The sequence below is a fragment of the Macaca fascicularis genome, chromosome 13 (genome assembly GCF_037993035.2).
Source record: "Macaca fascicularis isolate 582-1 chromosome 13, T2T-MFA8v1.1".
Taxonomy (NCBI): Eukaryota; Metazoa; Chordata; class Mammalia; order Primates; family Cercopithecidae; genus Macaca; species Macaca fascicularis.
Genome location: NC_088387.1, coordinates 75683872 through 75711397, shown reverse-complemented (window position 1 = coordinate 75711397; position 27526 = coordinate 75683872). Strand labels below are relative to the sequence as shown.

General features: G+C 45.5%; 1 protein-coding gene across 2 annotated transcripts in view; it reads left to right on the top strand.

Moving 5' to 3' along the window:
• Positions 1-27526, top strand: part of EPAS1 (endothelial PAS domain protein 1) — a 90594-nt gene that overhangs the window by 44722 nt on the left and 18346 nt on the right. For both annotated transcript variants that reach the window (XM_005575965.4, XM_074011854.1), the window contains 5 exons: positions 6275-6465; positions 15691-15842; positions 16255-16339; positions 20142-20260; positions 20387-20592. In XM_005575965.4, the coding sequence (XP_005576022.3) occupies positions 6275-6465; positions 15691-15842; positions 16255-16339; positions 20142-20260; positions 20387-20592 (753 nt within the window). The remainder of the gene's footprint in view (positions 1-6274; positions 6466-15690; positions 15843-16254; positions 16340-20141; positions 20261-20386; positions 20593-27526) is intronic.

Here is a 27526-nt window from a genome sequence, read left to right as displayed (position 1 = left end):
GTTCTCACTGTCACCTGAGCTCGAGTGCAGTGGTGCATGGCTCACTGCAGCCTCAAGTTCCCAGGTCAAGGGATCCTCCTGCCTCAGCCTCCTGCGTAGCTGGGACCACCAGTGTGTACCACCATGCCCAGCTAATTTCTAATTTTTTTAGAGATGGGGTCTTTCTGTGTTGCCTAGCTGGTCTCAAACTCCTGGGCTCAAGCAGTCCTCCTACCTCAGCCTCCCAAAGTGCTGTGATTAATAGGCATGAGTCACTGTGTCTGGCCTATTTTCGGTGTTCACTATCTAACACTGATACCTTTCCTCCCCTTTGTGATAGATTCCCCTACTGATCACTGCAGCCGTTGGACATCAGAATGTATCTAGAACACTGACCACTGGAACACTGCCTGCATCTCAGACATTTCTGTCACTCCTTTGGAATGGCCCTCAGAGCCAAGACCATTCTTTTCAATACCTTCAATTGTGGCAAAGTCTTATCTTTTGAGGGCACATTTTATCCTATCAAACAACCACAATCCATCCACAGCTAAGTCCAGTGAATAACGGGGTGGGTAAACTGGATATTGTTTAGGGTTTGAAATGAAGTGTGTCCTTTGAAGAGTTGTGACTGATTTTCTTATGTGGCTCTGAAGTTAATTGTAAAAAGACTTCCCAAAAGACAGAGCAATGGCCACCCACCAGCATAAAGTTACAGGCTTCTCCCAAGGTGGCTTCTTTGAAGGGTAGCCACCTTCTGTGTGGCATCCATTTCAGATGTCTCATTACTTTCATCTCCCTCTTCCTATTAGCCATAGCGCCTGGTACAGTGGTGATCACGCCAACTCCTAGATAAACAACTATTTGGCTTGTGATGGTGACTTCAAATTTGCTGGACACAGTGCATGGTAGAGGGAAAGAGTGTGGTTAGGTTTTGGAAGTGGATCTCGGTGTCAGTATTCCATAGACACATGATCACAGGCCCAGAAATCTATGTATTAATAAGTCCTCCAGGTGATTCTGATGCAGGCTAAAATTGAGAACCACTGCTCTGCAAAAATGGGGCCAATAACACTTCATCATTTAAGTGAGGATCAAATGAGACTGTTTATTAAATGCACCTGGCCCCAGTACTAAATAAATGTGTTTCCTTTTCTTCCTACTCTTTGAGAAGGTGACATAGCTGTTTGCATCTCCAAAAACATTTAAGTCCAACCCCATCTGCCTCCCCCCACCACACACCCCCACCCACCCACCCACCCTTCCTTTAAAAACTGGCTGCTTTGGAACTGTGGTCCTCAGCCCTGGCTACACATGGGGAGCTTTTAAAACTCCCATTGCCCAGCCTGCACCTGAGACGTTAAATCTGAATCTCGGGGGTAGAGCCCAGGCATCTGTCTTTTAAGGTTCCTCTGGTGACTCCAGTGAGCAGCAAAACTGAGAACCAGTGACTTTGGTTCTGCCCCAATAAGTATGGGGACCAGTGACTCTTCCTCATCTCTGGAACCTGGAGCTGGGTGTGTTTCTCCCATCAGACAGCCCCTGTACAGCAGCCACAAGCCTCATGGAAGTGTCACTAGACCTCTCCCAATTGCATTTGACCTTTATTTCCTCCATTCTCAGCTTCTTGCAAATTGGCACCAGCTTAGAATTTCACCACCAACCAATAGACTGATCCCAGCTGGCTTAATTAGCTTCAGTCATCTCTACCTGCTGAAACCCATTCTGTTTCTAAGCCATTTAACCTTATAGGGTAATAGGCATATTGTTCTGATACCTGAATGGCCACAGGCATTAGGCATGTGAGTTCTAATCACTCTACAAGTCTAGCTCATTAGGCAGCCAACCCCTCGGTGTTACTGGTGACAGACATCTTGGGGCCTCACTCCAGGCTATGTTCGTATGGAAGTCAGGAACCAAGGTCATCTTGACCAAGAACAGATCATCCTTAGATTCATGACTTAAGTAGGGATCCCTAAGCCATGCTTGGAGCAGTGACCTAAAAGAAGATGTTTTTAAGATAGCGAAGCTCTGGGCAAAGAGGTTTATCCTGGATGAATTGTAGCATATCTCTGCTGACAATTTTAGGACGTTCAGTATTGTTTTATCTTTTGACTGGCTGCCTGGCTTAAGTGGTTGTTAACTTTAGCTGGGATCAAATGTTTCAGAATGTGAGCTTCCACCTCGGGGAGACTAACTATAAATTTGTGCATATTAAAATGTCCAGGGGAAAAAAACCAAACCCAAAACAAACAGAAACAGCTTGTTCTTCACCTGCGGCATAGATAGATACTGCGGCAGGGTTGGACCTGCTGCTTTTATGGAGCACTGCCGAGCCACATCTGATAAGATTCTACCACATTCCGAGCACTACTGTGACTGGCACCTGTGTCTGCTAAGGCCCACAGCACTGAGTCCCTTCTTCCCCCTCCGACCCCATCTGAACTCTGATGCTAGTTCTTAGTCCTACTCTTAACATTCCAGGTGTTCTTCTAAGGTGAATGGGTGCTCGCTTAAAGACAGGAGGCTCCCCTCATGAAATTTTTGTCACTGTATTTAAAAAAGTCTTAGCCTCTGCTTCCCAAAGTATGTGTGAACATCCAGGTTGTGGGAAAGTATCAGCACAGCACTGGGAACATCAAAGTTGTACAGTAAATGATAGTTTCCTTGCTGCCAATGGAAAAACTTTTGATCTTGGACCCAGAAGAACTAGGTTTGAGACAATGTTTTTAGCAAATTATTTAATATCTCTAAATCTCCACATCCTCATTTATTAAATGGGGATGATAATTTCTATCTCTCAGGGTTGTGAGAATCAAATGAGACAACACATGTTAAGAAAAAGTGCTTTCTGCAAAGGTATTATTATTTGTCCTTTTAGTTTCAGCTGACATCCCACCTCCCTAACTTTTGAACCAAGAGGCTGCCTTAGATTCTCAAGCTTTCTTTTTCTGGAAGTTAAGATGTTGCTGTTTCTTTATTTCTTGCTAAAGCCACTATCTCCTACCATTAAGCAGTGAGAAGAGTATCCGCCTAGGAAGAGCAGGGTTCTAGCCCTAGCTCTGCCACTGATTAGCTGGATTGCTCTAGGCAAGTAACTTACCTGCTCAAGTGTCTGTTTTCAGATCTGTGAAAGGGGAACAGTGACAACACCTGTGTTGCCCACCTCACTTGGTTGCAAGGATGGAATTAGATAGGAATCCCCTGTGTATTTCAGGACTTCTAAGTGTCTGCTCACTGACTACAAAGCCTTCAATGGCTTATGTAGGCGTTGGCTTTGTGACATTGGGCAAATGACATACTATGCCTGAGCCTCAGTTTCCACATCTCTAAATTGTGTAAACAATACCTACTTTATTTTGTTGTTAGGAAGAGTATAATGAGCTAATATATGAAAGGTTCTTGGTATAGCACTAGGCACAAAAATTATAGCAAGACTCACATATCAGATACCATTGTCAGAGCATTGACTCCAGATTGCCTTTTCCCTACCTGGCTTTTCCTCTCTGCCTCTTCTACTCCAAGGAAGGGGCCAATGGCAGAGGGAAGCCTTGTGCATGCAGATATTGGCGTTAATGCCATAGCCTGTGCTGGGATTGCTTTTGCTTCAGGATGGCTTATCTTGGCCCCTGATGATGAAGTTATGTGTTGATGATGCTTTTGTTGGAGAGCCCAAGAGTTAGTGCTAGAGAATGAAATCCAGCATCTTTCACCTGACTCTCATGACCCAAAGGCATGATGTGTGTGGTTTCAGCATCCTGCCCTCTTCCCATCCTCCTTTCCTGTGCCAGAATACGTGCAATTCTTTAACTTTTTCTCCACAATCAGGTCAGGATTAAAATGCAAATGGGAGGGACTAGTATAAAAACTGCCACTAAAGGTCTAATCAGGGCAATTCCTGAGAAGGTGGGGAAAGAAGGGTGCAGGAGTAGGTGTCCTGAGGGTTGGAAGTCAGGGAGAGAGGGAAACAGGGATTAGGTAAAGGAAGCAGAAAAGGGAGCTAGGACAAGAAAAATAGTTTCACTCATTTCACAATTTTTCTGAAGGTTCTTCTTGCCCATCAACAGCTGTTGGACAATTCGTCCTTTAATCCGAGTATATGATGCTTAATCCATCCACAGAGCTGGACAGTCTGTCTTTTTAAATGAAGCATGTTGTAAAATCAAAACAGTGCTTCTGCCCCAAATCTTGAGGGATTTGAGAGGCATGTTCACATTCCATGAATCCCAAAATACAGATTTTCTGTCCAAATAACAGGCTGCAAAGCCAAACAAAAGGAGGAGCAGTCTCTGGAATCTCAGATGGCAGGACAGAGCAAGCCAGCTGGAGCTAACTGAATTGAGGCCTTGAAACCTATGAACCGCGCTGGACACTTTTTAATTTTATCTTATTTATATTTTTATAGAGACGAGGTCTCACTATATTGCCCAGGCTGGTCTTGAACTCCTGGGCCCAGGTGATCCTCCCATCTCACCCTCCCAAGTACCTGGGACTACAGGTTCAAATACTACCATGCCCGGCTTAGATGCCTTTTAAAAAATTAAAAAAACAGATTTGTTTCTTTATTAAATATGCAATATAGGTTATTTACAGAAACACAAGAAGACACAGATAAGCACTATAAAGCAAAACAAAAACCAAAAAAACTTCCTGTAACCTCACTACCCTGCAACTGCTAACATTTGTGAGTAGAAGGAGACAGGACAGTCATTGGTGGTTAAGTGCCATGATTCTGGGGCCCACCTGCCCAGTGCAAAGCCCAACTTCCCCATTTACCTGCTGGAGGCCACAGGTGAATTACTTGGCCTCTATGGGGCAGTTTCCTCATATGTAAATTAGGTATAATAATAATAATAATGCCTACTTCCAAGGCAGTTGTGTGAGTTTAAATAAGCCAAGATGAACATCACACACCGGATCCTATTGTGGGGAGGGGGGGCGAAGGGATAGCATTAGGAGATATACCTAATGTAAATGATGAGTTAATGGGTGCAGCACACCAACATGGCACATGTATACATATGTAACAAACCTGCACATTGTGCACATGTACCCTAGAACTTAAAGTATGATAATGAAAAAAAAAAGTACTTGTAAGAACTGTTTCTGTGATACCTATAATAGTAGTTATTATACATCTAGCCTTTCTCCTATATAAGTTATAGAAGTATTATGTATAATACATTTCTATGAAAACAGAATTGTCCTGTACTGTTTTGTAACTTTTTAACTCTCATGATTGCCTTTTCATGGCCATCTTTTTAATTAGTATTAGCTAACATCGATTGCTTACAGTTGGTGGAACAGGCTTAGTGCTAAAGATTTTATATAAATTATCACATTTAGTCCTCACAATTAACTCTGTAGGGTAAGCACTATTGTTGTCATTTTACAGATGAGGAGACTGAGGCTAAGCAATTTAAATTATTTATTTACAGAGCTAACGAGCAGAGAAGTTAGAACTCCAATCTAAACATTCTGGCTTTTAAATTTGCCTGTGTTAGAACTTGCCATGGACTTTATAAGAAAGTCCAGGATTTCTTTAGGACTTCCTGAAAAGAGGCAAGCTTCAGTGCGTGTCATCTTTCCTTCCATCCTGCAGCAAAGAGGAGAATGCGGCTGAGACAGCCTGGCAACCTATGCTGGCAGTGCTTAGAAAATGTTTGTGCCCACTCCTTTTTAATCCTTGACAGAATGCACGTTGGTACTCTAGACTGTTGGGTGTCTGGCTAACTGTTCTTGGGCTGTAATGGTATTTTCAGTTTTTACTGTGGAAATCACTCTCTGATATGAAGCGGGATCTAGGGTTCAGTACTACTCTTAATTTTTTCTGAATGTGTCTTATGCAGAAAAAGAACCTTAAAGCAGTTTTTTATCGTGTTCTCCAGAGCCCTTGACAAAGCCATCTGAGCCACTGATCATAGCTTCCTTATCCTTCTCTTTCCATCCCTGGACATTCACCCCTATCCCCAGATAATCCAGGGCCAGGTCCCAGGCATTGCCAGTTAATTTAATCAGCAAGTCTTTGCCCAGACTCCACCCATGTGAAGCCCTGTTCTGGCCTTCACAGGGCATGCAAGAGGAGGACGTTGGTTGCAAAGACACCAACACACACAAAAGCAGAGCTAACAATACAAAGCAGCTTGTGTGTGGCTCAGATGACTGGTGTGAGCCCAGATCAGTCCAGTGGGGTAGTGTGGCTGCGCTGTGGGTTGGGGCCATGGGGATATCCTGGCCAGAGGTATGATAGGCTGACAGTAATCTTACCGGGACTAACCCCTTCTTTTCCACTTAGGAGTAGCTCGGAGAGGAGGAAGGAGAAGTCCCGGGATGCCGCACGGTGCCGGCGGAGCAAGGAGACGGAGGTGTTCTACGAGCTGGCCCATGAGCTGCCTCTGCCCCACAGCGTGAGCTCCCATCTGGACAAGGCCTCCATCATGCGACTGGCGATCAGCTTCCTGCGAACACACAAGCTCCTCTCCTCAGGTAAGGCCAGCAGGCTCCCCTAGGCTGGGCAGATGCCAGCCTTACCAGCATGTTCCTATATGCAGGGGACCCTTCTGCTGCCAGAGCTGGAAAGTCTTCCCACTACAGAACTTTCACCCACAGAATCACCATCATGAGTGCTTTATTCCTTCGTGTTAAACATCTCTCTTCCAGCAGTGACCTTCACTGTGAATCCAGCCGTGAGAGGAGGGCAGGGACAGGACCAGGGAAGAACACGGGCACCCAGAGGCTGGGGAGAACACGGGCTGGGAGAACCAAGGACAGCTTTTGCTGACTTCTCAGTTTGTTGCCATCTGGCCCATAAGACCCATCCTCCACACTAGATTGAGTCTGTAGGATGCCTTCTCATCCTTAACTTCCAGTGCTTTCCCTAGAACAGCAAGTAGGCGTGCCCAGATGATCTTTTCCCTCTGAGAAGCCAGTTAGGCCAAGCAAATCATTTAGTCTCTCTGAACATTGGTTTCCTCATCTATAAAATGGCGTTAAACATACTTCTTGCCCAGGCTGTCGGTGAGAATGGACTGAAATGATGTCTGTAAATCACCTGGCCTGGCTGAGCTCACTCACACTGGGGAGTCCTTGACAGCTGACAGCCGAGAGCATCACCCCTCCCCAGAAAACAACTGGTTCTCCCGTCCCGGGTACCTCTGCAACTCCACAGTTCACACAGCATTTGCTTTTTCTCAGTTACATTCTTCAGGAAACCATTTCCTATGCGTCCTGACCAGAAACAGGTGTCCTGAGAAGTCTTCTGGTTTCAGATCCTATGTGACATTCTCGTCAGGGGTGTCAGTTCTGTCAGGATGCTGGGCAGCGTGTTGTGCTCCTCCCCGCCTGGTCTGGTGCCACAGGTGGGGACAGTGTCTGACGGGTGAGCGTGAGGGAGGCACTCGGGGAGGGAGGGTTCTTTGGTGGTGGTTTTTCAGTTTTCCGGAGTAAGCCTGGTGCCTTGGAGACGGTGGATTCCGCCATCCTGTTATGAAGTGGCTATTCTGGGAAAGAGGGAATCCAGTGTGAGGCTGGGAGGCCAGACCAGAATGTACTATTCTAGTCCCTGGAGTACAGGAAGGATATGGGGGACAGACTTTCAGAAAATAGGACGACAGTTCAGTGGGCCTGGGGTTGGAAGGCTAGGCCTAAAGAGGCGAAATGTGCAGACAAGAGCAGGAGAGCCAAGGGGGAAGATAGGGTCTATAAATACTTTCAAAGAACAATGCAAGACAATGGCAGATACATGGCCCTAGATGCTGCCGAGAGAGAACAGCGGGCTGAGCCCTGGCAAGGGTTGGATTGCTGGATATAAGAAAGGCCGGGAGACTCCATCACAGGGCATTTGTGCACCCCTCCCTTTAAAAAGGCTTGTCTTCCTGGATAACTGAGGGCAAAGTCAGCTAATGTTGCAGTCATCTTTACATATAAAGAGTAGACAGTGGAGGATTTCATGACTGGATGAAGGCCCCTTCCCCACAATGAGACCCCTCTTCCCTGCTTTCCTGCTGTGGTACTTGAGATTGTGCTCTTAGACATTAATTCCTTTGGATTAATCATTGCTTCCTTCATCACCACTCCAATTCCTCCACCAACACAAAGCCCCAGAAGGGGTAATACAGGTTGAGTATCCCTTATCCGAAATGCTTGGGACCAGAAGTATTTTTGATTTTTTAATTTTTTCGGATTTTGGAATATTTGCATTGTATTTATCAGTTGAGCATCCCTAACCCGAAAATCTGAAATTTGAAATGCTCCAATGAGCATTTCCTTTGAATGTTGTGTTGGATTTTGAAGCATTTCAGATTTCAGATTTTCAGATTAGGGACAGTCAACCTGTATATTAATTGTAGAACGCCTCTGACTAAATTTGGACTCGTTGAGTGTTTCTCCTTGTTACACAGATAAGTGAAGGACAGACAGGTTAATATTGCTCAAAGTCACACATTTAGCACATGGTGAACTTGCACCTGGAATTCAAGTCCTTTTGAATTTTGGTCCATGGGAAAACAGACATGGGACGGCAAGAGCATTTAGTAAACCTGGTCAGGCTAAGATGTTGACAAGGGCTGGGGTGTCGGGTGTGGGGGAAGGGAGAAGGTAGGGGAACGAAGGTCAACAGAGGCAGCTGGGGGCCAGTGTGATGGGGAGGAGGTCCTCACACATTCAGAGAATTATTCCTGTCCTTCCCCCTAGTGCAGGGCTTCGTTTTCCATGCTTGCCCTCCTGGGCCTGGCTGTCTGTCTCAGTGGTTCAAAGGTTGGCCTGGAGAAGGCCAGGAGTTAGGCTGGGCTCTCTGAGCACATCTACCCGTGTGTGTGCTGGTGTGAGCCCTCGTGTGCTGATGAGAACCCCTGTGTGCTAAACACACCCACAGAGATAGGACCAGAGTGGCCACACTGGGACATCCCTTATCTGTCCCATCTCAGGAGCCTGTTGAAAGTTGTGGACACAAACTTGCCTGCCCTCTGGCTGGGCTTGGCCCTATACCAGCTAGAGCCCTTAGCCTGTCAGCTCTGGTCCTCTCTGTCCCAAGGAAAGAAATGAAGGAAAGGGATAAAAAGTTTCTACTTTTGGCCATGTGGTCCTGGTGTCCTTGAAGGAGAAGTTCTCACCGAACGAGCACAGACCAGGGAGGAGGAGATGGTTTCTCAGCACCCGCTTTTCTCTGACTTCTCTCTTAGACTTCGGCTACGCATTCTCTAGACTGATTGTTGAATTACTTTCAGAAATTGTGAGACAAGATCTTTTTCTTTCTAAATCGTATTTTGCTTTTCCAACACATGTAGCATCATGAAGAAGAGTACAGGATTTGTGGGCAGATAGACCTGCACTGGAATCTTAGTTTGGCTGCTTTCTTTCTCTGCAATGTTGTAAAAATTTCTCTTTGAGCTTTAGTTTCCTCATCTGCACAAAGGGAATAATGGTGCTTACCCTGCAATGTTATTTGAGGATTGAGATAATAGATATAAAAGGCCTTATCCTCTAGCCTGCCACATATTAAGGTCTCAATAAGTTACAGCTTAGAAATAAAAATTATTATAAACAAATATATTGATTTATATTAAATATAGGCTTCTGGAGAAATGATGTAAAAGAAAACCCAATGTAAATTCTTACTATCCTGTAACCTATCTTCTAGCAATTTCTATCAAAATGCAGAGTTGTCAAGCTTTTCCAAGGCAAAACAACCCACACATTCATTATTTAAGCATTTCTAACAAAGGTGAGTACCAATTTTGGCTCACTTTATAATAGGAAATAGCTGGTTGCATACCTCAAAGTTCAAAAGGCTAAAAAATACCAGGTTTTTCTTTAGAAAAGTTTCTCTTTACTTAGTAACATGTTTCCCTTTGATTTTCACAGTAGGCTGTTCTGTGTGGGAATGTTGGAGAGGAAACCTCAACGTTGAGAAATTCAGGCTGTGGGTCTGGGCTGCCGATTGAGATTCATATCACAGGAAGCAAACTGAAACAATAGCTTTATGATATTAGCTTCCACGCTGGGCTGAGGACAGAACACACTCTTACAGGAACATCGGTGGAAATGCCACTTGATTGTCTTAAATCCTCTTTCAAGATGAGCCCCACAAACCATGAGCGAATCAGGGTCAACTCTGCATTCTGAGGGCATTAAACCGCAGTGAATATACAAAATTTGCTTTTCATTGTAAAATTAAATTTTGGGCTTGCCCAAACTCATGCATGATGAAGTCAAATTCATTTTCCATGGAGCTGGAGATCAGCATGAAGCAGGGTTTCTAAAGAGAAGTGTCAGTTGCATTATGGATTCATCATTTGCTTAGCAAAGACATCAGTTATAACAAGAGGTTGTTTTCCTGATCTGTAGACTACTAAGGGAAAGATACTAAAATGTGATTTTAAAGTTTTTAAGGCTCGATATGACCTTCCCATGCAGGAAAAGTGGGACAAAGAACTATGCAGGCAGATACATGTTCTGGTACCCTCTCATACCCCACTTTCAGACTTCTGTTCCCAGGCTTTCACCCCTACCTCCACCCCTTTGTCCCACCTACTCCAAATCAAGGCCTTTTTCTGTCCTGTTTGGAAAGAGCTCAATAAGCTGATTCATGTGAGGATGTTAATGGGTGAGAACAGCTAATATACAATCTCTTCTAGAGATACTGACTTTGTTCAGATCATTCCTTTAACTTAAACTAAAAAGTCTGCTCAGTCAATAGATGTTTGCTGAACCCAGTCCTGTACTACATCTTATGGAGGGTAATGCAGAGAGGCAAGATAGGATAGTAAGATATATGCAAAGAACAAAGGCATGAATCTCTCCTAGTGGACTTTCAGGACTTCCAGGGAGTCCAGGAAGATCAGGAAGGACACAGTGCCTTCTGTCAAAGGCATCAGAGAAGCCCAGGCCTGCTAATGGTGGCATTTAAAGGTATGGCTAAGGCTCCAGTAAGCAATCCCAGAATGATTTCCCTATAGTTTGACTGGCACTGCTCTTGCAGTCTGCACATCCGGGAGGGCGGGGATTGGGAGTCAGGCCGTGGGTCAGGTGGAGGGGAGGAATCGGTTTAGGCAGAGCCTTAGAAGGAAGGCCCCTGTGGTGGTCACAAAGTGGTGACTGCCAAGCACGTCTGAACCAGGAAGACCCCATCAGAATGGCTTTGAGAACAGTCAGAGCAGTCCTGGAACTTCTCGGAGTAGGAAACAAGAGGTAAAGTGACCTTGGTCGAATAAAATTGCAGCCAGTATTCTGACCAGCAGCACCGTGGGGCAGCCTGGTCTCTGAGACCACTCAGGAGCCTCTGCTCTGCCACTCTGCCTGCTCTCTCCCAATGCACAGCCCCTGCTGCCCAGGAAGTCCCACCCCACATGGGCGGTGCTGCTTGAAGGAAATGAGCGATGCTCCGGAAAAAGTGCTCCAAAACCTCAGCCCGCGCATATCCTGGCTGTGGGGAGTCATCAAAGCCTGTTTACTGGGGCTATTTTTAGCATTAAAGAATCTTGTTATGCTCCCCAGGATGGGCATGCGCCGTCTCAGCAGAGCACCTCTGGTTTTAATGACCCATCTCTCATCTTTGGGGTCAAACCCTGCAGGGTCCTCGGAAGCAAGTAACTGAGATCTAGAGCCCAGGATGATTTACAGACCCAGTTGGTGGCTTATTGAGCACCTACTCTGGGCTCCTCACTTGGTTCTGACGAAGAGTTGATGCTGGATGGTTGCATCACCTTACAGCAGTTTATCTCTGTCTTCCCCACCAGTCTGTCGATTCCGAGGGGATTGCTCTTACACCTTTCAGTATCCCTGATTCTCCTTAGGACAGGACTGAGCACACAGTAAGTGACACTTGTGGACAGATTACCTTGTGCCTAGCATAAAGCAGACATGAACACAGCAGAAACTTCATAACGGTGTAGGGAATGAGTGCATTTTTCCATGTCCCTAACACTGAGCAGGATATTAATGGTACATCAGGGAAGACACAATGTTCACAGGGGAAGGGGCAGAGGGGTCTTCAGCCAATTTGTGACATGAGCCTCCAGGGTGACTAATCCCCCAAAGCAATGCTTTGAGATGCCTCCAGGGTGAGGGTCTACCTCCTGGCTCCACAGTTTTCATTCTTAGCTGCAAGCTGGGAGTGACCTGGCCAGGTTCCTTCAGAAGCTCCCAGGAGAATAAGCAGGTGCTGAGAGCAAATAGTCCCACAGAGGGAAGAGACCCTGCCCCAGCCCTGCCGTTGCAGGGTTCCTGGGGCCAACCTGGTGGCTTCCTGCTCCTCCAGCCATTGTGACCTTAGTCCCAAGACATTCTGTTTCCCTTCGTGGCCCTAGATTGCCCCTCTCCCTCCCAGAGGCCAGCTGACCCGAAGCTGTTGTAGCCAATTTCGCCACCTCCTGGAAGCAAATGCACTGGGCATGGGTGGAAACCAGTTTGGCTGTGTTGGAACCGTTAAAAACAGGAAATTTTAAGCAGGACTATTTCCTCTGGGACTAGTTAACCCAAATAGGGTTGTCTTGGGATTACTCCAGATTTTGAAGTCAGCGTTACCACTGAGATCAAAGAAATTGAAGAGAAAATATCTTCTCAGTTGGCTAGAAACCACAGGGTTGGCCTCTGTGTATCTATAGAAGGTGGTCACCTATCTGGTGTGATTGAAGTGGCGCTGAAAACCTCTCCTCACTCATCTCCAAAATAAGTCACCACCTGCCAACACAGGCTAAATAAGGTCACTCATAGGACCTTTGAGTTGAGGCAGTAGCTCTCAGCATATGGTCCTATGAGTAGAAGCTAACATTCACAGTGGCATCACCCACACCTGGGACATTGGTTAATCATCACTTCAGCGGGCTGGTCAGCTGGCAAAGAACAGCATCACCTGTGAGCTTTTTAGAACAAACAGATTCAGTTCCCACTAAAGACCTACTGAACCAGGAACCCAGCAGGGGCTCATCCAGGGCCAGCTTCATGGGCATGCAGCACAGGCGGTCTTAGAGGGCACCACACTGAGAAGGTTCTCAGGCTTGGTTTAATTTTTCCAATGAGAGGTCTCGCATTTTTATTTTGCACTGGGCCACACAAATTATGTAGCAGTCCTGGTCCCAGACATTTTTCTTTTAGCCTGGCCTATAGATGATTCTGATGCATACTCAAATTTGAAAGCCCTGAGTTAAGTCATTTTCTACCCTAAAGCCCCCACTCAAAAGAAGATTTTAGCTGGGAAAGCTAACATTCACAGTGGCATCACCCACACCTGGGACATTGGTTCATCATCACTTCAGCGGGCTGGTCAGCTGGCAAAGAACAGGTGTATCAGCAGAAACCCCAAGCAGGGATCAGGTGTGCGTATATGTATGGTATAAGGCCATTCCCATGACCTGTGGTTCTCCTTTCTCCAGGCTACCCACCTGAAACAGGGTGTAGAGAGGAAAGAATTTCCCTAATTTTGTTTCACCATTTTAGCAAAACAGAGGGAAAGCCACGGGGCCTTACTCTGTACAGCCCAACTCTTGGCTCTGAAGGCTTGCCCATCCCTGGATAGGACCCACTGTGATGCTGTGCAGAAGGCATCTGTGACTCCGGCGTGTTCTCTCATCCTGTGTCCTGAAAGGTAGCTGGTCCCCTGTGCCTCCACTGAAGCCTCTTGGTAGGAAGATCTTGTAATGTGGATTTGTTCTTCTTGAGGAGTAACGGCAGGTAACCCAAAGCTTAAATTTAGAGGCTCGAGGAAAAAGATAAAAGAGAAATCCAGTGCCCTTGCAGAAAGGCCCTTCAACCACATTTCACAGCATTGATGTGTCCCTGGCCAAGTGGCCCATACATTGAATTGCATTTTGCATTCCTTAGAATAGTCTCCATTTGAAAGACTCCTTTTAGTTAAGTGAATATTAATATTTGCAAGTGACAAATTATTCTCTAATCTCCTCGTTCTGTAAATCAAGTGAGGCATACTTTGATTGATGTTTGCACTGGATAAATACAAATTTTCATAAGTAAATTCTTTGGAGTTAAATAATGAACTAGGAGAAGTGGGCTGAAATAAAGTCTGTGGTCTGTGTATAACAACCAGAGACCTGGTGCCTATGAGGTTTTTTTGGTCTGGGACAAGAGCCGAGTCTGTATTTTTCAGATAGCAGAGGTATACTAGACAGGCCAGGATACTCAAAGTGTGGGTGGTTCGGGTGGAAGTTTTCCCAGGCTGCACCCAGCAACCACCTGTACAGCCTGCTGAGAATGCAGTTGCCTGCTCACTCTGTTCTGCACCTCTGGGCTTCACTCTCTCCAAACCACTCTGTATGCCATTGCCAGACTAATCTCCCCAAAGCAGTGCTTTGAGATGTACTCCTCTGATCACATTTGCTTGACACATGAGGCCCCTCCAGGACACTGGGCCTGTCTCACCAGCCCAATCTCTGAGACTGGAAGATGGATTCTCCTCTTGAGCCAGATGGGCCTCTCTTCAGTCTAGGAGGGAGCTTGCTCCAGGGGTTTTCCAGTGCTCACACAATCCCATCTGGTTCAGAAGGCCCTTCTTTCATTCCACAGAGTGAAATCTGTTTTTCTAAGTCTCTGCAAATCTTCTTTGGAACAGTTAGTTGTCTGTGATCACCCCAAAGTGACCCCCTCGTCCTCTGACCCTTAGAGCTCGTCCCATCTACACTTTTCCTTGGAAGCCCAGCTATGACACCCTTGAACTTTTACTTAGCTTTGCATCTCTGAGTGCTATATATTCCTCACCCGGGATCTGAGCAATTTGAGGGTAGTGCATGTCTTGGAGCAGAAAGAAGAAAGAATTTACTGTTGTTATAGTTTTAGGCACTTTACATACTTATCTAATCCTTACAATTCAGAGGTGGAAATTGTTATTCCCATTTAGCTGATGAGGAAAGTGATATCCAGAGAGGTTGTTCCTTATTCAGAGTCATAGCCTAATAGGAGGGTGATCTAGGAAGAGAACCTGTGTTTAACTCCAAAGTCTATGAATGGTTGAGTGTGGCTTCTGGATTCAGCTGTCAAAGCTTGCTAACTTTGCAATCTTTATACCTTTGGACAAATGGCTTAACCTCTGTACACTTCATCTGTAAAATGAGATTAAGAATAGTATCTACCTCGTAGGTCACTGTGAAGATTACATAGCATGCTTAGTGCAGTACCTTTCATGTTGTGATTGCAGTATATATTAGCAGCTAAAATTTGTTCCTGCTTCTATGAGTACCGTTATATTCAGGCATACTTTGATTGATGTTTGCACTGGATAAATACAAATTTTCATAAGTAAATGTCTTTGGAGATAAATAATGAACTAGGAGAAAAGGGCTGAAATGAAGTCGGTGGTCTGTGTATAACCACCAAAGACCTGGGGCCCAAGAGGTGTTTTTGGTCTGGGACAAGAGCCGAGTCTACAGGCTGTACAGGTGGTTGCTGGGGGCAGCCTAGGAAAACTTCCACCCCGAACCACTCACACAGCAGCTCCTACTGCTCCCGTTGCTAGTGCCAGAAGTACTGTTGTCACAACAAGCACACTGTCCTCACAGCCCCTGTCAGGGTGTCCTCTGTGCAGTGGTGCTCATCCAGTGCCTGCTGCCGGGCTGGGGCAGACATTCAGATGGTCGGCAGTGCGCGTTTCCAGAAGAGTCCACCCGATGCCTTTGCGCCATCCCTGGCAAATGCCTATCTGTGCCAGTCACATCTGTTTTCACTCCACATTCATGTAACTGTCCCACCCCCCTCTCTTTCCAGTTTGCTCTGAAAATGAGTCTGAAGCTGAAGCTGACCAGCAGATGGACAACTTGTACCTGAAAGCCTTGGAGGGTTTCATTGCCGTGGTGACCCAAGATGGCGACATGATCTTTCTGTCAGAAAACATCAGCAAGTTCATGGGACTTACACAGGTGACACCCCCCTCTATCTCTTTCAAAAGAAGAAATGTTTCCATCTGGGGGTAGAAATGAGTAGAAGGTGCTAGCCACAATCCCACTTGACCTTTCCCTGTAAATGGCCACTGTGACCCTCGCTGACCTCAGGCCACATGCCTCAGGCCACAGTCCCACCCCCAGGCATTGGGTTTGGCTTTGCTTATGTCCATCCTGGCAGACAGCTCTCTACTGACTCATTAACAGACTCTGTCATCAGTAATCCCCCATTACATCTTTCTGTCTGTGGACCTGACACTGGACTGGGATTATGAGAAAACCCAATTCAGTCTCCTCCCTGCCTCCAAATCTGGAAGGTGGCTCAGCTTCCTCTTGGAGTCTTTTACTTCACTGTTAGGAATAATGATGCCTAACCTTGTTTTTGAAACAGGTGGAGCTAACAGGACATAGTATCTTTGACTTCACTCATCCCTGCGACCACGAGGAGATTCGTGAGAACCTGAGTCTCAAAAATGGTATCCTTAATTGTGTTTATTTCCTTCTTGCCCCCACTGGGTGGGAATCTGCCTCCCCTTTGTCTACAAGTATAAGGGAGATAGCTCATGGCCTTGCAATGCAGGAAAAATGGATGTCCTTAAAAAATTTAGCTAGGCTGGCCCTCCGTTTAAGTGTGTAGCCTGTGAGATGAGATTGGGGCATTGAGAGGACCCGGTACTCAGAAGTATCTCCTGCTGGCCCCGCATGGTGCCTGGTGTCCCACTACTAGGGGACTCCTTTGGGTTAGGACACTGTCTCTAGGAGGTTTCATCACCCAAGAGTCAAGCATCTCTGCCAAATGACACCACCCAAACCAGTGAGAAACCAGTCTGTGCCAAAGTGCTTATAGGAACTACTGTAGTTATCTATTGCTGTGGAACAAACCACCTAAAACATAGGGCTTTGATGATTATCTCCCAGCGTTCTGTGGGTTCAGTGGGTGGGTCTTATACTCCATGTGATGTCAGTGGGGCTGCAGTCATCTGGGGGCCAGACTAGGCTGGGGTGATCAGGATAGCTCACACATGTCTGGGACCTTGTGTCAGGTGGCTGGAACCCTGGATTCAGCTGGCATGCTGGGACAATGGGACTGTTCAGTCACTCCATGGAGTCTCAGAGACTCTCCCTCTCCATACGGTGTCTCTAGGGTAGCCAGACATGTGGCAGCTCAGGGCTCCCAGAAGCACTAAGGTGGAAGTTGCCAGGCCTTCCCAAGGTTTTGTCCTCAAATTAGCAGAGCATCACTTCTGCCCCATGTTGTTGGTTAGAGCATGTTACAGGACAGCCCTGGCTCATTGTGGGAGGAAACTACACAAAGCCATGAGTGTCAAAAGGCATGGCTTGTTGGAGCTACTTTTGGAGATGAGCTACCACAGGAAATGGTACCCTGATGAGACATAGGTCAAGTAGGTTTTGACGGAGAAGAGATTTAAAAAGATCTAGCGTACAGGACCTTACCCATGGGGATACCCAGCAGGTGCCAGTGGATGAGAGGACCCACACAGGCAGAAAGCACGTTGCAATGGCAGTGGAGCTTCCTCTCTCGTAACTGTGGCCATTCAACAAAGGCATGAATAGGGACATTGTTAAGAGGACTGAAGCTTTGGGCAGAAGTGGGGCTTAATGACTGTCAAGGTCCCTTCCAAACCTGAGATTCTGTCACTGGTCTTGGCAGATTCTGTGCATGTCTAGATGTCCTCTTTAATAATATCACCTGTCACTGCCATGGGGCTTATGCTTGTCCAACCTGAATAACAGAGGCAGTGAGGCTAAGCCTACAAGGTTTGGCTCTTATTACCACACATGCTGCAAAAGCAGATACTTCATTGGCTCACCTCCACCCTGTTACAGACTGAGCCTGCAAAGTACAGAATTACAACCACCTCCTCTTCTACCACTGCCACAGCTCCCTCACCCAGCTCCTCTGCTCTCTCATCTGCAGGCCTTAGGCCACCTGGGTCCTAGAGTACACTGGCAGAGAGCACCCGATCGGCTGCTCAATGTCTTGTCTGGTTCTATGGGGAAAGGGCTACCACACTTTCTAAATTTCTCTAAAAAGAGATTCATGTTCTGAATGGGTAGGTGCTGAAAGCCTGAGGAAACCAAAGATTGATTTCTTCTCTACTCCAGAAACCCTTGGGCCTTTGGGTTCTTAGTCTCAGTTCAACCACTGACCATAGTCTGAGTTTGAGTCTGTGACCAGAAGCAAGTACCCTACTTCTCTGTTCCTCAGAGTCTGTCTTTTCAAATTGCTGGTATTGGACTAGGCAAAGGTGACGACCTTTCAGTTCTCAAGTGCCATGATTCACAGCCAAGTGACCTCTAATTATCTGAGTAGAACTTTAGATCTCTTGATCTGCATATTGAGGACTTGGGATCAAACTCATGAATCAGCAAGTCTTCACTGAAGGTACTAGCCTGTGGATGGACTCATAATCTAGACCTAAAGGGTTAGTGTGAGTTCCTAGAGGAAAACAAAGCCATGAGGCAGATTGCGGAAGGTTTTGAAGGCCAGGTGGAGGGCCTTGAACTTTATTCCATAGACAATGGGGAACTATTGAAGGTTTTTGTGCAGGGGTGGAGTGATCTATGTGGAGCAGTGTTTAGAAAGAATGATCAAGGCCGGGCACAGTGGTTCACGCCTGTAATCCCAGGACTTTGGGAGGCTGAGGTGGGTGGATCACGAGATCAAGAGATCGAGACCATCCTGGCCAACATGGTGAAACCCTGTCTCTACTAAAAATAGAAAAATTAGCTAGGTGTGGTGGCGCACGCCTGTAATCCCAGCTACTTGGGAGGTGGAGGCAGGAGAATCACTTGAACCCAGGAGGCAGAGGTTGCAGTGAGCCAAGATCATGCCACTGAACTCCAGCCTGGCGACAGAGCGAGACTCCATTTCAAAAAAAAGAAAGATCCAGTGTCAACATGGGGAGAATCTAGAGGTTAGCAAGTTAAAAGGCCTCAGTAATACCCAAGCAACAGCCACAAATGAATCCCTCCAGCCCCCTCATACCCAACAACTGGTCTGGTCCTCGTGGTGGGGCCAGATCCCAAGATACAGGTATATCTCATTGTATGCTAACCCCACCTCTGAAAATTAAAATGGCAAGAATCATAATTTGGTGTGGGAGAAATGGTTTTATAATCGTGATGAAGGAATGTTCTCTCCTTTTTTAAAAAAAATTCACTATTCAGTCTCTTACTGAGTGGGGTCCCCTAAGGGTGTTGAAGTTTTGTTCAAGGGTGCCACAATTCCTTTGACACATAACTCTTCAGGAATATGTGAGTCAAGTCATGGTCCTCTGGAAGTTTAAGTGCAGGGGCTGGTGACTGTTCCTGGAGGAAGGAGTGTGACTATTTGAAACAAGGCTCCAGATTGTTCTATGATGCTGGGTAGGGGCAGGATTATATCTTTGAAAGTAGGAACCAGAGATGGTGGTGTAGGCAGGATTTGGACATAGACAAGTGGGATTCAGCTGGCACTCTATTCATTATTTTGTTTTACAAAAAGTGGAAAATGGTCCTGAATGGGTAGGCTGTTTGGCAACTATAAGGAAGGAAGCTATATTGCTGGTCTTGGTGATTTATTTAATTCTTGCTGAAAGAGAGGATATGATCCAGGTTGAGTTAATCTGTAAAGTGGACTTGCTCACCAAATCCACTGTAAGGAGATTCGTACCAGAGGTCTCTCTAGAGCCTTGATACATATGTCACTTCAGGGAGAAAGCTAATGGCATGGTATCCTGAACACAGCTATTGCATTTTGCAAATGGAGTACAGGAGGGGTTAAATTCCTCCTGAGAGACAGGTTATATAAAGGAAAGACGGGAGTGTCTGAGAGACATTTCTAACCTGTGAGGCTTACACTCTTGGAGTAACTGTGGCCTCACCCAGATTGTCCCTTGGAATTTCTGCAAGGACCTGGTCCTTGCCCCAGAAAAGGGTTGCTGAGTTAGTGGCTGATATGCACTCATTGTCTCTGAAGTGTTGCTCTGAAGGAACCACTGACCATGTTTCAGACGCAATGGGAAATCAAATGATGCAGCAGCTCCTACCTTGTGGGAGTTAATGCTCCAGTGGAGGAGATAAGCTGGAGAGTGGGAACCATTAGTCCACAGGCCATGATGGAGCTCAGTGTTGATGGCAGACTACAGGTGCTAAGAGAGCAGATATTTGGAAAATACAAACAATAGGCTGCCAAAAAAACTGCAGCTGGGCCCCTCTCATGAATATCCATACAAAACTAACTTCAGCTGGTTCTTCCCATCCTTCCACATTCAGGCTCTGGTTTTGGGAAAAAAAGCAAAGACATGTCCACAGAGCGGGACTTCTTCATGAGGATGAAGTGCACGGTCACCAACAGAGGCCGTACTGTCAACCTCAAGTCAGCCACCTGGAAGGTAGGGCAACATCAGGCCTGGGTTGGAGTCCCAGGTGTAGGGCGATGGCAGTGTGGGGGATGCCTAAGACCCTACCCCCACCCCCAGCACTCGGCCCCATGTCTGACCCTTCCATGCCTATCTCAGGTCTTGCACTGCACGGGCCAAGTGAAAGTCTACAACAACTGCCCTCCTCACAATAGTCTGTGTGGCTACAAGGAGCCCCTGCTGTCCTGCCTCATCATCATGTGTGAACCGATCCAGCACCCATCCCACATGGACATTCCCCTGGACAGCAAGACCTTCCTGAGCCGCCACAGCATGGACATGAAGTTCACCTACTGTGATGACAGGTAGGGGGCCATAAGTGTGTATGCTGTGGGCAGAGATGGGTCTTACCTGTGTGGGGGGGGAGTTGTGCCCGTATTAAAGGTACGGAACTAGACATAGATGTGGTATTGCCGGGTGCCATGTTCATGGACCTGTGCCACTGTTTCATTGCATCAGTGCCCCTCAGAGGTTCCTGGTACTGTATTTGGTGGTCTCCCATGGACAGAGTTACAGGGTCCATCTGCAGAGCTTTCCTGGTACGCAACTCTTCTCATCATTGTGGTGTGAACATATTTCTCCATACATGTATCAGGCTCCTGAGGAAATTCTCAAGGCGGTCTTCTGACCCAGGAGAAAGAGAAGAGTCTAGAGACTTCCATCTGTACTCCTGCTTTAGAGGCCAGTAAGGAGCATCAGCTTCTGCCCTGGAGACTGACCCTCTTCCATTACTGACTGAGCCTTTCCCTCTGCCTTATTCCTTCCTGCATGCAACTCCATTCCGGCCATTGTTCAGCCATTTTGAAGGCTAAGATGAAGGTAGCTAAGCTGGATGCTAAACCCCCAGTGCCAGGCCCAGTGTCTCTTGGCAGTCACAGTAGTGATTAAGAGCATGGGCTTCAGGTCTAGATGGCCTAGGTTCAAATTTAGTAATAAATGTTCAGTGTTAGCTCTTATTATCACCTTTATTAGAGTTGTTGAAAGAATGCCTAAGACTGCTTATGTAAGTCATGCCATCTCGGGTTCTTAGCTCATTTAGAAGATTGAAGCAGGTGGGGAAGAGGCTGGAGTTGTCATAGGAAGGAGTATTTAGACACCCTACAGCTCCTAACTCCCCCACCAGCCCTGCCTCTGGGACTGTGGAGCCTGATGATGGGAAGTAGGAGGAGGAAGATGGGGAGAACCGATGCCCGGAGCAATGCCCGGCCCCAGGGAGGGCAGGAAATGCAGAAGACTGGGCCCAGGGTAGGCCTGGCTTGAGTAAGTGCCACTGCGGCTTGCTGAGCAGCACACCCCGGATGTGCCCTTCCTGGCAGAGATCTCCCCGCCCGACCTCAGCTTTCTGCAGCATCTAGAGCCGCCATGTGTCCCAGGGTGATAGTTGCTGTGGCAGCTCTTTGTCACTCTTTTCTCATCTTCTAGGGTTTCTCCTCAGGAAACCCTGAGATCTCAGTTTCCCCTTCTCCAAAATAGAGATAACACTTTCTCAACCTGTCTCATGGGGTTGTTGTAAAATGAGATAATGGCTGTGCAAGCACTTTGAGAAGTCAAGACACCACAACACGTGTGAGGCTTCTTGTTATTGCTTATATCTTACTTCCTGTCCTTGGCCTCCTCCAAAGCAAAATCTTCCACTAAACTCAAGGAGCTGAAATCACTTCTGAAGGCAGTTAGTGGCTGGGGGGCAGGAAGAGGAAGAATCTGCCCCCCAGATCAGCAAGAATCTGCCTTGTCTTAGCCAGCAGGAAACCACGGAACCCCAGGAAAAAAGCTCCTGCTCAGCCTCCCCTAGGCCTATCCACTTTTCTCTTATCAGCTGGACATCCCAAGGGCATCTGGTTTCTTCATGGGAGGGACCCTTCTCTCCAGGATGGGGTTTCTCTCCTCTGATTCCAGACTGGTCTGGTGTTGGTTGGTCGCCCCTTCTTAGAGTGGGCCACCACTTGTGGCACAATTTCAGAACTTTTGTAAAAGTATCCTTGAGTCATTCCTGTCCTTCAATTCTGACCACAGTAGGGCCAAGACTCACAGCTTTTGCAGCTAGTGGGAAGTTATATAAGTAGAAAGAAATGCTCTAACCTCATAGGGAGAAAATGTCATGTATGAAGCCTTTCGTCCTGGAACTTCGACACAGTCACCATTTATTGCACTTGGTGGTGGTGGTGGTGGTGGTGATAATGATGGTGGTTCAAGAAGAAGATCGCCCTTTTAGTGACAGGCACTGTAGGAATCCATGTTATAGGTAAAGTTATTTATCAGATGCAGTCTTTGTATTCAAGTGAACATTCTGGGCAGAAGACACAGCTTCATGCACCCCTCTCAGTAGTCTTGTGAGATAACATGGACAATCCCAGTGCATAGCTCCTGTGTCACTGGCTTTGAGGTGAAGTGGCTCAAGCTGACCTAGCCATATAGCCTGGGGGCATATATAGTGCTGTGGATGATGAAAGTCAGATACGTGCTTCACCCTGGTGAGTGAAGCACATCCGTAACGTGACTCTATAAGCACTCAGAAAACCCTACTGTCCCAGAAAATAACTTGGCATCCCTAGATAATAGAAGAGTTTTTTTTCAGTTTAAGATTTTGATCCTTGTTACAGTGAGAAGAAATCCTCTGGAAAGGGTAATTCAGCATTATCCTTTATTCATTATCTTGGTTTAAATGAGTTTCAGGTAATTTTCTTAAGGTACTAACCTTTGGACAAAAGAAGAGGGGGAGAAACACAAGGAATTGGATGTCTAAATGTGGCTGGAGAGGAAATGTACATAGAAAGGGGAAAGACGCTCTGCTGACTTCTTAGTTTGGCTCAGGGCTGGTAGGCAGGGTAGCTTCTGGCTTAAAGGAAGTATCAAGCCTCGTGATTTAGGACTTTGTGACTCATAATGTAGAGGGTGATATTGCTTATAAGTTCTGTGGGACACACTGCATTTTCAGCAAAATCTTGCCTTTCAAGAAATCTAATTACATGGCCCCAAGTCTGAATTCAGTGGTGCTGGAGAGCTGCATGTAGAAGCATTTAAAGACATAGAATGCTGTGTCACACAGAAGTTGTGTTTAACCGATTAGCAGATTAGTTAACAAGGGCACAGACATGGCTTAGACAGTTGATGAAGTGACTATTTTAAGTCCTTAATCCCTAAGTGTTATATCTTAATTGCTTTGATGAGGCCTGGGATTTTTTGGTTTTGGTAGCTCATTTTGTTTTCACTCGTTGTGTTGGGATGGGGAGAAGCATATGCACATGCACACATATACACACTCTCCGCCTCAATTCCCCTTCAGAGACAAATGCTGCAAAAACCAATGCCTGTCCATGATACCTAATGGGGTGAGGGGTTCTCCATTTTAATCAGAAAATTCACTAGGTTTAATGACATCTGCACAAGGGGCTATGATTCCCACAAAGGGGATTGTTTTCCTACAAGAAAAGTTAGAATCTGAAGAAAATGTATGGCAGTTAGAATCCACAAAATCAATTTTGAAGCAGTTTGGTACTTGTCTTAGATATACTGAGACCACAGACACGATCAAGCAAAAAAAGAAACAGGGTCATGGAGAAAAAGATGAAAGCAGACAGGAAAGAAGGGAGAGAAGTGGAAGAGAAAAAGACAACTCTAATTTTACACTGAACTCTCAGGTCAAATCAGTTGAATCTGAAACAACCTATTCTGAAACATCTGAAATTGAATAAAGGAATACAGATGGTTCAAAATGCATTTGTCCTCCTGTTAATGAGGGATCAGAGTACCATATTAAGTCTTGCATTAATTATTTTAAAAATAGTAAATACTTTAAAAAGTAAATTTCATAACAATTATGTCAATCACATTTATGTACCTATGGTCAACTGCTCTAGACAAGGGAGCAAGTTGAGTAGCAGGGTAAAAGAAAAATGTCCTGATTATTGATGGAATTAATGATCTTTTCTTCATTTATGACTCAAATATAGGCATCATACTCTGTTTCCCAAAATACTGAGCAACCAGTTACGAACTGTCATTTATTGAGCATCTGCCATGTAACTGTGTGCCAGAGACCACTACATCAAAGTAAAAGAGATGATTCCTGATCTCCAGGAGTTGAGAGTTTGAGACATAAGCCATTTAATGAAACCACAGTGAATGGTACAAAATACAACATTCCATTTACCCAAAAGGAAGATAAAAGTTGTTCCCAAGTAGTTTAACTTTAAAATAGGGTGGTTCTTAAATTCATGTGGAGGTGCCATCTAGTGGTGAAAGAGAGAACTGTGAAGGAAGCCAAGCCATCAGGAAGATAGAAGCAAAGCCTTTCTAATTATCATATAATCCTACTAAGATTCTGTTAGTTTTAGGAGTCTTCCTGTATCTTAGAAAAATAAATTATAAAACCAAATTATGTGGATAGGAGCAGTATCACGAGGGGAAAAGTTTTCAAAATTACAGTAAAAATTTCAAATCAACAAAGAGGGTCATACAATTTTTACAGGTAAAGAATTTGAGGGCAACCCTGTTTTGTCATTGGATTCATGCAACATAGGACATACTAATATCAGGAGTTACAGTTTAATAAATCAAGATGCCTACATTCCAAGTTCTGTGGATAAATTTATGGTGAATTGTTTTTGTACAAAGAAGTTGAGAATAAGTAAAAATGGTAAAAGTGAGGGAAAGGTTGAGGATCCTAAAGATAATGTCAGTAAGGATAACTATAAATAAAGAGCCACAAGTTGTAAAACACACACACAACCTTCCTACGTATACACTTACCCCCACAGGTACCCTGTAACACTCCACAGACAGGATAGAAATGGATTTCCCATTAATTACAGAGCTGGTTGTATAGATTTCATATAACCATGTAGTATTTGAGGAAAACACAAAGCTTAAGTACCGTTTAAAGCAAACAAAATCTAGATGAAAATACATTAAAACCAACCAAAGGCACTGAAATCTGAGTTAGTAAACAGTGTAGGTATTAGTAAGGAAATGCAGTGTCAAAGCTTATAAGCACATATAGAAACCAAAATGAGATAAATTACGGGGTGCTGAGGAGAGGCGATGGGCAGAGTGTGGAAGGAAAGCAAGCCGACTTGAAGTATTTATTAGCAGATACATTCTTTGGAAAACAAATAGGTGGTTACGAAGTGCTTAAAACTTTTATCCTCTTAAACAGTTTAAATACTCTCTCACCATCTTGCTTACATGATTAATTTACCTAGCAAATCCTTTACTCGTGTAGGGAACGGGGTAAAAACTGCAGCCAGATCTTGCGTGACTCCAGGCAGTGGCATCTGAAGTCAAGGACTGTGGCGCTGCACCACACATGGATGGGTGCTGGCGATTACACGTGGGGAAGAAGAGCGAGCCTTCTCAGGCCTTTGGGTGGATTTTTCTCTGCCCCTTGAGGTGGCAGCACTCACACTGAAGCCAAGAGAATAATTTTTTTTGCAAGCACTCTGCTATAGGTGGTGTATTTTGAATAGAGCTTCTAAACAGTTTTGAGAGTAAAGGGCAATGAATCATTCATTTTACATTTTGAAGGCACATCTCACTCTGAAGTCTGGAGCTCAGAGAGCTGGCCCACATATGCACTTGGGGTAACACCAACTTCAAAGTTTAACAACCCCCTTTAAAACCGTATTTCCTATTTCCTTTCATCCTTCCTCTGCCTCCTTGTGGCTGCCTATCTATCTGCATCTCTCTCCTCACTGCATCTTGGTCTGCTGTTTTTTGACTTTATTATTAAAAAGTATCCTCTGTTCTTATGTTTGAAATCTGGTGAATTAAGTCCTCGTACATTTCTCTCTTCTCTTAGAACAGCCCTACTGAGTTGACTTTTAAATTTATGGTTGACCTCCAACTGATTTTCTTTTTCCCAGTGAGTCAGGGGTCCTTAATTAGAAAGAAAGAAAGAAAAAAAAAAAAAAAAAAAAAAAAACAGTTCCCTGGCCCCTGATGGAGAGAGCAGATGAACCTGTGTTATCACAGCCCAGCTCGGAAGGCTTGTCTGGAGCCTGGGGGAAATGAGCGGGGAAGGCCCTTGTGTGCCGTAGGAGCGACCTTATAAACAAGCTCGGTTCATTAACCTCCCCACTGGCGTCTACGTGCCTGCACATGGGGGCGAATGACCATGAGCTTTAAGTTGGGGTTTCCTGGCTTTGTGAAGTTTGACAACTCAAATGTTCTTCAATTGTGTTTGGGATGTGGTGTATTTCCCAGTTTTTATAGTAGTCTGTTTAAAGGAATGAAGAAAGACATTAAATATTTATTTTAGTTGACAAGATAAATGAAAGCTGCTACTGGGAAGATATCTGGCAGTTCTGAAATCTAGGTTTGTTTGTCCACTTCCAAAACATGCCCATTGTGTGCCTTTGAATGGATGATACATTAATTAGATAAACATTTTATTATGAGGCTGATTATAATAAACATCTACTTTGAACATTTTAATTTAAAGATTGTAATCTCGAAAGGAAATTTAATTCCTTCGGAGAGTAGAAAGACATCTTTCCTAGCATGCCAGTAGACTCATTTTGGAGGGTCTCTAGAAAATTCTATACCTGCCCAGGAACAGAAGCAGTTTATCTGGCAAGTCGGTGAGCCTGTAGATGGCCAGGCCATTGTCAGCAGGGCTCACTCATGCAGTTCTAGTTCCCAGGCTGAGCTTGAAAGTCATCTGACCCAGCAGCGAAGCTAGTTGATCGTAGGACCAGCACTGTTCTGTCTCCTTGTTCCCCCCCCCGTCTCCACCTTTGCCAAGGTGTACTTGGGTGCCAGCCCCAGGGTCAGGTTGCCAGATAATGTATCCATTGCTAATGAGTTCAGAGACCTCTCTGCTCAGGGTCAAGCGAAGGGACAGATCCTTCTGCTCTGAGACTAGCTGGCTGGCACAAATGAGCTGCTAGGATCTCACTGGAGAAATCTCCATTGGGCTGAATCAGCTGAGACCTAAGCCTCTCAGCCCTGTTGAGCTGCTCCTTGTTTGACAAAGGCTTTAACCTCCAAAGTCTCACCCAAGCAGAGAACTTGTCTCTTCTCTGCCCACTTCAAAACCAGATGCCTTACAGAATGAAGAAAGGATAGACAGAATATCATGACAGGTTCTGTGTGTGTGTGTGTGTGTGTGTGCATGTGCGCTTGTGTGTGTGCATGCACATTGAGACAGTTAATCGCGTTATTCTAGAAAGAAAAGTAGATCCTTAGTGCCCAGGTTCCTTAGCAGTGCTGGGATAGACAGGTGTCTGTCTGTACCGTAGG